The 12,562-nt window shown below is 33.3% G+C and overlaps 1 protein-coding gene across 5 annotated transcripts in view; it reads right to left on the bottom strand.

Annotated features, from left to right (window-relative positions):
• The window catches only part of NIPBL (NIPBL cohesin loading factor), a 186,296-nt gene that overhangs the window by 75,529 nt on the left and 98,205 nt on the right, over positions 1 to 12,562 (bottom strand). For all 5 annotated transcript variants that reach the window (XM_030813968.1, XM_030813971.1, XM_030813969.1 and 2 more), the window contains 2 exons: positions 11,155 to 11,781; positions 997 to 2,622 (listed from right to left, as the gene is read on the bottom strand). In XM_030813968.1, the coding sequence (XP_030669828.1) occupies positions 997 to 2,622; positions 11,155 to 11,781 (2,253 nt within the window). The remainder of the gene's footprint in view (positions 1 to 996; positions 2,623 to 11,154; positions 11,782 to 12,562) is intronic.

Genomic DNA, 12,562 nt, shown 5'->3' with positions numbered 1-12,562 from the left:
TAGAAGGAAAACTTAAAAATCAAATAAACTCTCAGTTCTATTGCCTTCACTACACCTCAGTATATTTAGACGGTATGGACACGGTGGCTCACGCCTGTAATCCCAGCACTTTGGGAGGCTGAGAGGAGAGGATTGCTTGAGGCCAGGAGTTCGAAACCAGCCTGGTCAACAAAGCAAGACCCCATCTCTATTTAAAAATAAAAAAAGTTATTTTAAATACTTGTGTACAAAGGGATACAGAAGTATATCTTCTGCACAAATGGCCATTATCTTTTGGCACTTAAGACATTCTTCTCCCTTTGGAAATAATTGTACTCGAGTAACCAGAGAATTTAATTCAGAAACCATGCAAAAATAACACCAGTCCTCCGCCTCCCACAAACTTACAATTTAACCAAATTTAAAAAGTAAGTACCATTCCCTATTACCTTTGCATAAACAAGGACAAAAAGATATGTTTTAAAAATATAAAACATATTTAACTAACCATCTCCCCAACAAAATGAAAAATAACCTTTTATATAACTTTCTAAACTATACAAACTATTGATCAATAATTGGCTCAGACACAAGACTGTAAGAATGTAGACCTATAAGAATGTAGACACAGGTCTGTAAAAATGTACAGACACGGGTCTGTAGGACACTTTTAAATAGAGTTTTTAAAGACAGCTATTTTAATACAACATTCACTTAAGCATATTTCAGAAATATAAGAAATAACTAAACAGCAAAATAACTTATCTCTGTGTAACCAAATAGCAGTAAAATTCATAACTACCTTGAGTAGTGGGTGGGAAGAAAAAAACTGGGGAAAAAAAATTCATTGGAAACTTTTTATCTATACTCCTGAAAAAAATTTCCTGTTGTTTGACATAAATGTTATATTTTCATATAGTAGCTTTCTAATTTTTGTAAATTTCCTTTTTAATACTTAGTAACCTTAACACTTAAAATCGATTATATTATAAATGACATCAGTAGAAGTATTCTTACCTTTATTTGACTTTGATGGTTTATTCTTGATAGGTTTAAGGGAACTTCTTGATTTGTCCTCTCTATCTTTAATAAGTTTCTGAACATCATCCAAAGACAGTTTTTGTAGCACAACTACAGGCTTAGCTCCTTTATTTAGATCTTCAACTAATCCTATTTTTTCTACTTTGTCTTTCGGCTCTCCTTTCATTTCCATTTTCTTTGTCTCCTGAGTAACATTGCCATCTTTATCCCTCTTGATTTTTGGAATGACAAAATTTTTCAACGCACCAGACCTGCCCCCCAACAAATAACTTGGAAATTCTGCCTTATTGTCAGGGTGTGCTTTATTAGTGTCTACTTTACTCTTGTTACCCTCTGTCCTTTTGTCATCTTTACTATTTGGTGATTTAAAACCAGGTTTATCAGATCTTGATTTATTAGACTCTCCTTGTTTAACACGAGGACTGTCAGGTCTTGATTTTTGTTCCCCAGAAGATGGTCTTTCCCTTGAGTCCCCTGATTCATGCCTGTGTTTTCGTTCTAGTTTATCAGTTTTTGAACTATCAGATTTAATGCCATGTTCATTTCTACTAGAGGATCTCAATGTTTCTGGTCTTCGAACCCTAGACTGATCCCCTCGATGTCGCTCTGATTCACCCCTGTCATCTGATTTTTGTTTATTATCATGGTCACGTCTTAGTGACTCAGAAACAGATCGCCCATCAGGTCTCTGCTTTAAGGCTTCAGCTCGTTCTGATTTTAACCGAGGTGAGTCAGATTTAATATCTTGTTTATGTTTAGATACTTCAGGTTTTTTCTCTGTAGATGGCTTTCCAGAATCCCTCCTATTGTCATGCCTGTGTTTTGGTGTTTCAGGTCGCCCTTCATTTTTTTGCTTTGGAGTTTCAGGGCGGCCCTCACCTTTTTGCTTTGGAGTTTCAGGCCTTCCATCACCCTTCTGTTTTGGGGTTTCAAGATGCCCATCACTCTTTTGTTTTGGAGTCTCAGGCCGGCTTTCACCCTTTTGCTTTGGGGTTTCAGGCCTTGATTTTGTTGTTTCCGATCTGCCATTATTTTGTTTGTTGTCATTTGGTTTTGTGTCAGACAGTCTATTTTCATTTTGTTTAGGCTCAACTATGGTGCTCTCGTTTTGTTTGCATTCAGTTGTTCTGCTCTCATTCTGTTTAAGTTCTTCTGTTTGGGTCTCAACTTTAGTTTCTAACTTATTTTCACTTGATTTTGTCTCCACCAATCGGTTTTCATTTGGTTTAGACTCTGCTAATCTACTTTCACTTTGTTTCATTTCACTCTTTGAAAGCTCAGGATCAGACTTTTTTTTAGGTGTCTCAGGATGGTTTTCTGGTGTAGATTTAAGACTTCCAATAATATCTTCCTGAAGAACAGAAATAGGTGCATCATTACATTGTTTGATTTCTTCAGGCTTTTTTATGGAGTCTGAATCCTGAGTTATAGAAGCCTGAGAGTCCACTCTTCCTGCCTGATGAAGATCAATGCTAACCATTAATGCTGGCCTTGACCCATTTCCCGTAGAACCCGTCTCCTGAGAAGCTGGTCTATTACCTCCTGTAGCACCCCCAGCCTCCTGTGGGTAAGAATCTTGTTTTCTTTTTTTCAAAGGCTTATCTGAAATTTAAAGATAAATATCAATATCAGTAATAGACATGTATTCTTATCTTATTAAAAACCCTATGGACGTTGTTTATCTTTCTAAGGTTATGTTATTTAAAATGGAGTAAAATGCAAATGCAAATGTGTACACATAAAATAGTAAGCATGAATGACACAATACTTTGAAAACCAAGGTTTGAAGAAATATGCTTGAGAGATCTCAATAAATACAGTAAAAAGAATTTAACCGCATACTCTTTAAGGATATAAATAAGTGTAAGAATATAAAATGAATAGAACTTATAATGTACCAAATACAAACATATATTTATGTTCACAGATGTCAAGGATAAATCAGATTCTTTTACTAATAATAAAGCAACCAGTTATAAATCATAAAGTCTCACTCAGGTTAATTTTAACTGTTTGCCAAAAACTATAAAGAGCTCCAAATCTGCCAATATACCAAACAGGAAATATAAGCTTTTACTGTATCTAAGATAAGTATGGAAAAAAAAGAAAGAAAATATATACCATGCCACTGGGAAAAAATGAGTTTAAAAAAAGAATTTAATAATTTGTCATTTAACTTTAATCAATAATTCAAATTCTTTAAAGTGTTAAAAGTGCAAAAGAGTTTAAAAGCTAACCACAATGTTAGATAGAAGTAAATTTAAAATAAGGAAGCAACAGGTATCATAGGTATAGAAAATTTAAAATCAGGGAGCAATAGGTATAAATTAGAATCCTGTCTTAAGCAACTTCCACTGAAGAAAACAGTTCCTACTCTTCAACATAAAGTTATAATGTTCTAAGGGTCTATTCTGGTCTCAGAAATAATTTACAGTATCATGAAATGTAAAGACAAACACACACACAAACACAAATTCACCATTACAATAAAATGTGAAGGTATTTTTAACATCTATATATTTCTGTGTATGATTCCATTTTTGACTTAAGAGGGAGCTAGGTCATTTTCTATAAATTAAATCTCCAGTTAGGTCTTGGGAATGGTTACATTATAGCACCTTGAGGTTTGGCTTCCTTTTGTTTATTTGCTGAATTGCTTGAGTATGTTTTAAAAGTCAGTCTTAGTTATTTTAACAAGACAATCTCTAGATTCTCTTGCAATATTCACTAATGTGATATATCATATAAGGAAGATGGTATCACAAGGTTAAAAGTCAAACTGACAACTGAAAAATGGCTCCTTATTGTTAGAGAACCAAGTTGTGATTTTTTTTTTTTCCTAATGGTAATGCTTCTTTTATATAGCACCAAGTTCCACTGTTTTCTTTTTAAAGTGGGAAGTAGCAGTTCTTGCCAGTTTAAAATCTAATCAAATATAACTGCAATTTACTTAAGATATTTGTTAGTTATATTTTGTAAAACTAAGTCCTTCTGCTCCTTCAGTTATCCAGTCAAATCTATCACCACACATGCTCCATTTGCAAAACACTACCATAATAATTCTAAAGTATAATATATTATCATTAGATTGTTTCCACCAGTTAAAACTAACATGGTAAGAATTTATAGGAAGTTGTCTACATCAATACCTTAAAAAAGAAATCAGAATACTAAATTTATGTTTATAGAATCCTCTTTTAAAATGTTCTGCCATTCAAAAATCATCTATGTTTTGACACAGGGCAAACCAACTGATAACTCATGAATAAGATGCTTTATCAATTTATACTTATCCCTTAAACTTTTATAAGAATCTATAAATTCGAAGAGTATAACCTAATATTTCTATATTTTCGATGAAGTAAGCTTTGTAAAAATAATTAAAATGGTAGCCTAATCATACTTAAGATATACAACGACATAGGTCTCAGGCATCTGAAGATTTAAGATATCTATGGCTCAACTCTTTTATGCAGTCCTCAGAAAAACATTAACATAGGCCGGGCGCGGTGGCTCACGCTTGTAATCCCAGCACTTTGGGAGGCCGAGGCGGGCGGATCACGAGGTCAGGAGATCGAGACCACGGTGAAACCCCGTCTCTACTGAAAAATACAAAAACTTAGCTGGGCGTGGTGGCGGGCGCCTGTAGTCCCAGCTACTCGGAGAGGCTGAGGCAGGAGAATGGCGTGAACCTGGGAGGCGGAGCTTGCAGTGAGCCGAGACTGCGCCACTGCCCTCCAGCCTGGGCGACAAAGCAAGACTCCGTCTCAAAAAAAAAAAAAAAAAAAGAAAAACATTAACATAGCTTAGAGGGCTGATTTTTAAAGGATTACAAAATACTCAAGAGTTTATATATTATTAACCTCAATCCAATTTACCTTAAGACATTAAAATGAAAATTTAGCAAATACAATAAGTTAATTTCAAAGAAATGATACATTTTATTTAAACTATGAATCCTATGATTATTTATAATAAAAAATGTATGAAAGTGCTTGCACACAAATAATTAAGATTGGGAAACATCTTACCATTGTTTTTCAGTATTTATAAAATGCTCTTAAATACAAAATTTTAATCGTTCAACTACTGAAAAGTACTTTACTTCTGCAAAACCTGGAAAATTTTCATTACTGTGGCAAGGATTCTTAGGTATCTTAAGAGCATGCATGTTCTGATTCACTTGGTCTGATTCAATCCCACCATGAACTTACTCCTTATAAAGCAGCTCTGAATCTGTACAGGTCACTTTTGTCCACCCACTTTTGTTATGAGTCTAATAATCATGGAAAGCCATCTCTATGAAGAATTGTATTCAGGACAGTGATTACCTGTAAGCCCTCTTCAGCACTGGGAACCATAAGATTAGCTATCAGAATACATATATTCCTAAAGAAAATGCATACAAAAGGATTATCGTAATCTCAAAACCAACACTTGTCATCCAGATGCTGATATTCTCAAAATAAGATCCAGCCCTTACAGAAATTCTGAACTCAATTATGCTTACAAGAAAAACAAACTATACCACTTACTTAAATCTACAAGTGATAAATGAAAACACTTAAAGCAGAAAGCACAGTAATTGTGTATACATGGTAGCCAATTATGTAAAATGAAAACACACCACCCCTCAACCACAATACAGGCTGAGTGGCTGATTGTCCTATTCCTTGTACCAAATCCCAGTCTCTTATTCCAAATGACAGTAGGTAATCACTGACTTTTAACAAGGGCTATAGTGCAAGAATATTGTAACATTATAAAAACATTAGTGAAGCTGAGCCACTCCTTATACTTGCTAACATGGAAAGTGGACCTTGGGAAAAGATGAAATAGGCAAAGATGAACAAAGGAACCCCTCTTTGACAAAAGAAAGCAGAAATTTTCAGCACATGAGAAAGGTATTAATATCTAATGACAGGTCATCCCAGAAGCAAAGAAAGATGAATAGCCTTTTAAAATTAATTTATGTAATTAGAGACACTAAAAGTATGAGCAAAAAGATTGAGAAAAGGGTCCTTTTGGAATATTATAAAATATTAGGTTACAAAGTTGCCTTATCAATGTATATACAGAACTGCTCAAAGAAGAGAGAACAGGACAAAGGGACATAAATACCTAACAGCTAGAAAAATGTCTTTCTTGTGCGGAACAAGGGTACAATAGGGTCTACCACAGCCTAGGTAAAACATTTCTTAAGATTATTCTATCCCTTTACTTGAATTCCACAAATATTCTACATTTGTTGAACTTTCTAATCTTACTTATAAGGTATAGTGTTTTTGATTCCTGGTTATTGAGTGGAATATTTCTCTCACAGTAAACGAATATATTGGCAAACAAACTCATATCCTAAAGTACAACTGGTAGGCCAGACAAACAGTTCTGCCTGCTCCATATCACCAGTAATACAACAGTTGTAAAAAAGTCCTCAGTGCCAAATGTTTGAATATATTAAATGTCAACTTTAACATTTAGTCTTTAATAAGTAAAAATAATGGTAACTAGGGACAAATTAATTTCAAGGAAGTATTTCATCTCTTAAGGGCTCTAAAACTACCACTTCAGAAGAATTTTGCTTTTATTTATGACCTCACCTACACCCTTAGGCCAATATACACACCTTTAATCATCTTAAAATCTCAAGGTAACTTCTTACACAACAAATACCATCCCATCACACAATGCAGAAACTGAATGCAATATGCCAAGTTCAAATCAAAAGGGTTAGGTGGCATCTAAGTTCCAAAAGTTTTCAAATACGGTCATGTATTTCATGTATTGCTTAACAACAGGATACATTCTGCGAAATGCATTGTTAGATTTCTCTGTTACATGAACATCATATAGTATATTCACATAAACCTAGATGATATAGCCTACTATGTACCTAGGCTATATGGTATAGCTTATTGCTCCCAGGCTGTAAACCTGTACAGCATGTTATTATACTGAATACTGTAGGCAACTGTAACACAATGGTAAGCATTTGTGTATCTAAAACATATCTAAACATAAAAAAGGTAGAGTAAATATACAATATTATATTTTTATGGACCGCCATTGTATATAAAGTCTGGTGTGAAATGAAACATCATTATGTGATACATGACTATAAATCCATGAAATAAGAGGAAAGTGGCTTTCAGAAAACAAGTTAGAAATGACAACAATAATATGAAATCAGCAAAACCTACTTTAATCCTCAGGATATCACCACATACCTGTATTTTCACCAAAACTGAATGCCAACTCTGCTCATTCAACTTTTCAGTTATCTGTTAACTATGCCATCACAGATTACAGAAAAAACTATTTAGATAATTGAAAATAAAATATACAAGTTTCTACAAGAACAGTATGTTGTATCTGTTGACTTTGTTGTATTTTTCCAAAGGAAAGTTCGCAGCATAAAATAAGTTTGCTAATATGCAATTAGAACTATATATGACCCTTATTTTAATTCCATTTTTATAAGTAGAAACTTTGGATTCAACAAACATGATACATAAAAAAAGGTCACCATTCCTCCTCTGTTTTTGTTACTATCAACAACTATTAAAATTCACTTAAAAAGTACATTCTTTTTCAAGAACACATTTTTCCATAATACAGATTTAACGTCATGAAAACATTCAGTTATCAAGGCAACTAATATTTCTTGGTCAGGGAACTGTGATATTGTATGTTTCCTGCAAAATTGGCTATCCTAAGATTCAGGAATTTTGAACAGGTTAATAAGAAAAGCTGAGTAATGTTACTTTTTTCATTTGATATGCATATACTTTTATAACAGGTTAGAGGAAGAGATATAATTTGGAACCTATGTATTTATTTCCTGAACCTCATACTGCAAACTAAAGAGAAAAGGTACAAGCAACATTTCACCCTTAATATCAAAACTTTACCAGTTTAAAAAAAATTCCAGAAGTCCTACCCAGAGCAATCAGGCAAGATAAAGGAATATTAGGCATCCAAATAGGAAAAGAGGAAGTCAAATTATCTCTGTTCACTAATGACATGATCCCACACTTAGAAAACCCTAAAAATTCCTCCAAAAGATTCATAGACCTGATAACTTCAATAAAGCTTTAAGATACAAAATAAATGTACCAAAATCAGTAGCATGTCTATACACCAATAACGTTCGAGCTGAGAACCAAATCAAGAACTCAATCTCATTTACAATAGCCACACACACAAAATAAAATACCTAGGAATACATTTAAACAAGGAGTTGCAAGAGCTTTACAAGGACAACTACAAAACACTGATAAAATAAATCACAGATATCACAAACAAATCAAAAACATTCCGTGCTCATGGATAGGAAGAATCAATATTGCTAAAAATGACTATACTGCCCAAAGTAATCTACAGATTCAACACTATTCCTATCAAACTACCAATGTAATTTTTCAAAGAATTGGAAAAACTATCCTAAAATTTATATAAAACCAGCAAATAACCTGAATAGTCAAAGCAATCCTCAGCAAAAAGATTAAAGCTGGTGGCATCATATTAGGAAACTTCAAACTACACTGCAAGACTACAGTAAGCAAAACAGCATGGTACTGGTATAAAAATAGGCACACAGATCAATGAACAGAACAGAGAACCCAGAAATAAAGCCACATACCTAAAAACAACTGATCTCCAAAAAAGTTGACAAAAATAAACAGTGGAAAAAGTACATGCTATTCAACAAATGGTGCTGGGAAAACTGGCTAGCCATATGCAGAAGAACGAGATGGGACTCCTGCCTTTCACCTATACAAAAATTAACTCAAGATGAATTAAATACATAACTGTAAGACCTCAAACAATAAAAATCCTAGAAGAAAACCTGCAAAAAACTCTTTTGGGACATTGTCCTAATTAAAGAATTTATGACTAAGACCTAAAAAGCAAAAACAACACAAAGAAAAATTGACAAATGGGACTTAATTAAACTAAAGCGCTTCTGTACAGCAAAAGAAACCATAGCAAACAGACAACCTAGAGAATGAGAGAAAATATTTACAAACTATGCATCCAACAAAGGTCTAATACTGAGAATCTATAAAGAACTCAAACAAATCAACAAGAAAAAAACCCACTAAAAAGTGGGCAAAAGACATGAACAGACACTTCTCAAAAGAAGACGTACACGCAGCCAACAAACATTTAAAAACATGCTCAATATCATTAATCATCAGAGAAATGCAAATTGAACCACAATGAGATACAATCTTACACCAGTCAGAATGGCTATTATTAAAAAGTCAAAAAGTAACAGAGGTTGCAGAGAAAAGGGAACACTTACACACTGTTGGTGGGAATGTAAATTAGTTCAACCCTGATGAAAAACAGTATGGAGATTTCTCAAAGAACAAAAAATAGAACTACCATTTGACCTAGTAATCCCACTACTGGGTTTCTATCCATAGAGAAAAAAATTACTTTATAAAAAAGACACCTGCACTCATATGTTTATCACAGCACTATTTACAATAGCAAAGTTACAAAATCAACCTAAGTGTCCATCAGGAGTGGACTGGATAAACAAAATGTGGTATATATACACCATGGTACACAATCATAAAGAAGAATGAAATCATGTCCTCTGCAGCAACATGGATGCAGTTTGAGGCCATTATCTACCCTAAGTGAAATAATGCAGAAACAGAAAATGAAACACTACAGGTTCTCACTTATAAGTGGGAATTCAACAATGGGTACACATGGACATAAAGTTGGAAACAACAGACACAGGGGACTCAAAAATGGGGGAAAGAGGGATGAAGCCAAGGTTGAAAAACTATCTAATGGGTACTATGATCACTATTTGGGTGACAGGTTCACTAGAAGCCCAAACCTCACCATCACACGATATACCCATGTAATAAACCTGTACATATATCCCCTGAATCTATATTTTAAAAAAAAAAAGACAAAGAAAAAAAAAATCCCAGCTCCCTAGCCAGTAAAATGAAGACTTCTAGCAATCTCTTTATTTGCATCTATTTCTGATTTACATATGTTGCAAACATTGTAGTACAACAATTACTAAATACAGTCCTTTTTTTTTCAATAACATTAAAATGAGCCATCATGACAGGCAGGTGATATAATACTAATCTTCAGCGTGTTTCTTAGCATAGAAACACAATTGTCTAGTCATGATCCTGTCAAACACTGAACACATCATATATAAAAATCAGCTCTACCCAATATCAAGAAGTTTTATCATTACCAAGAAATAAAATATAAGAACTGAAAATCAACCCAGAATATTTTAATCATAAAATTAAATCATAAAGCATGCTTTTGGTCTGATCAAATGTATATATGCATTTATATAGCAATCAAATTAATCAATTATATTGCTAATTTCAATCACTGATTCATCAGTCTCTTAAAATATGAAAGAAATTTTGTATACAGTGTATACCAAATTACTAAGAACTTACTAGGAATTTATTTTTGTTTGATTATGAATCACAAGGAAAGCTCATAAACTCATAGACCAGGTAGGTCTTGAAACTCCATCCTAACATACTAGTCAGACAAAAGGGAACAAACACTTCACTGTAATTACCACCAAAAGACTCTTAATTTCTAAGGTTTGCTATTTAATATTAACTCTTTCCATGATTTGTTTACTAAAAAAATTTGACATTATTAAGCCCGTAGGATCATAAACCAAGTGAAATATCTAACTGCCTAATAAGCATACACATGAGCTTTTCTTAAATGTACCTGTTCAAAATAATTCTACAGTGGTTAACCTTGTTTCAGCAGAAAAAAATTTGAAAGTGCACAACAATATTAACATAACTTGTGAAATACACGTCATATAGAAATGCTAATGTTCATTTTAGCAGAAAAGCACAAATAAGTAAAATCATATAGTACATAATGAGTAACAGACATGTAGTAGAGAATTACCAAATCTCATATAGTTGTTTCAGACAATAAATGAAATTGTTACGAATTTAACTTCTGCATTATGAGTATTAGTAATAAAAATATGTACTTGAGTAGACATAAATTACACAAAATATTCGGAAAATAATGTGAAAAAAATTTTTGACACTGTAATTACATATTTGCCCAGATGATGAAGTGGTAATAATGAGATTATTTTACCTTTATCTTGAACTTCTTTTGAGAAGCGCTCCCTCTCAATAGCTGATTCTCTCTCTATTCGCTCAATTTCAGCCAATGCATCCAATTCCACTTCATCATATATAGGTCCCTGTTGTGATACCTGTTGTTGATTCTGTACCACAGAAGTCTGGGGTTGTTTTGCAGCAACTGAAGTGTTCTGTTGTAAAACAGGCACTTGATTTGCTGGAAGGAATGCTGTTTGTTCTTGCTGCGACAAACATTGAGCAGCATTTAGTGGGCGGTTTACATCTTGTGGAGTAATGGGTGTTTTTGAAGTCTGTCCTGGGTACTGCACATTAAAAGGAATATCATTTTCTGAAACATTGCTATTTTCCACACCAGAAATCATATCCTCTTGCTGGTCCATGTCTGAAGACCTTACACGAGAAAGTCTTAATGTAAGTTTAGTAGAGTCCTTGGATGGAGAACTAATTATATCATACATTGCCGCTTTCTCACTCTGCTCTTTTTCATCCTTGCCTAATTTCATTTTCTTTTGCTTCTTTTGTTTTCTCTCTGGAGAATCTAGCAAGATATCTGGTGGAACATCTCGAGGTGATGAACAAGGTAGAGACTGAGATTGTAGGATTAAAGGTGGTCTTGAGCCTAGAAAAATAATACGATAGAAATAACAGTTGTGCTGGTTTCACATTTTCTTACAATGTGATAGAAATATTAATAAGTGACAATACAGTAATGCTAGAAAAAAATAAGAAATTATATAATCCAAGCTACTTATTTACAAAAGATGAAAAGAAAGCTTAAAGACTTGTCTCACACAGTTGTTTAGCTTGCTAGTAGATAATCTAAAATCTAGGTTTGAATCTAAGTATGAGTATTCAATTTTTCAGACCAGTATTATTTCTATATTTTTGTGCCTATAAAGTATACATATTTAGCTTCATAGGGGTAAAAAGTTCATTGCTTCTAAAGATGATACAACACAAATATTTTGGGCATGACCATCTCTGTTCTTTCATGGACTATCTGGGAAAACGGATATATCCTGATTAAAGTAAGAATAAGTATGCTTTTGTTAAATTACACAGAAATAACAATTTAATCCTAGAGACTATCTTACATGAATATTACTGGGATGATAACAAAAAGCAAGCGGTCACTTTACAATTACTAGAGCCTTTACTTACTTCAAAAACTGGTGGTAAAATATTGATTTATACTTTTATGTGGTCTTCTCTTTCTCCCTTAACATCATTCACATACTCTCTTCAGCTTGCTAATCCTCTTTTTATTAGAAAAATAAATAAGTTCAGTAAATTTCAAGGCCTAATAAAATATATTGAGCCCAGAGTCCATTAAATCAGCCAATGTTATATGAAACAGGAAAGTGTTAAAAATAATCAGATGGAAAAATTATCCTAGCTAA

The sequence above is a fragment of the Nomascus leucogenys genome, chromosome 6, assembly GCF_006542625.1.
Source record: "Nomascus leucogenys isolate Asia chromosome 6, Asia_NLE_v1, whole genome shotgun sequence".
NCBI classification, from domain to species: Eukaryota; Metazoa; Chordata; class Mammalia; order Primates; family Hylobatidae; genus Nomascus; species Nomascus leucogenys.
This window is presented reverse-complemented; position numbering and strand designations above follow the sequence as displayed.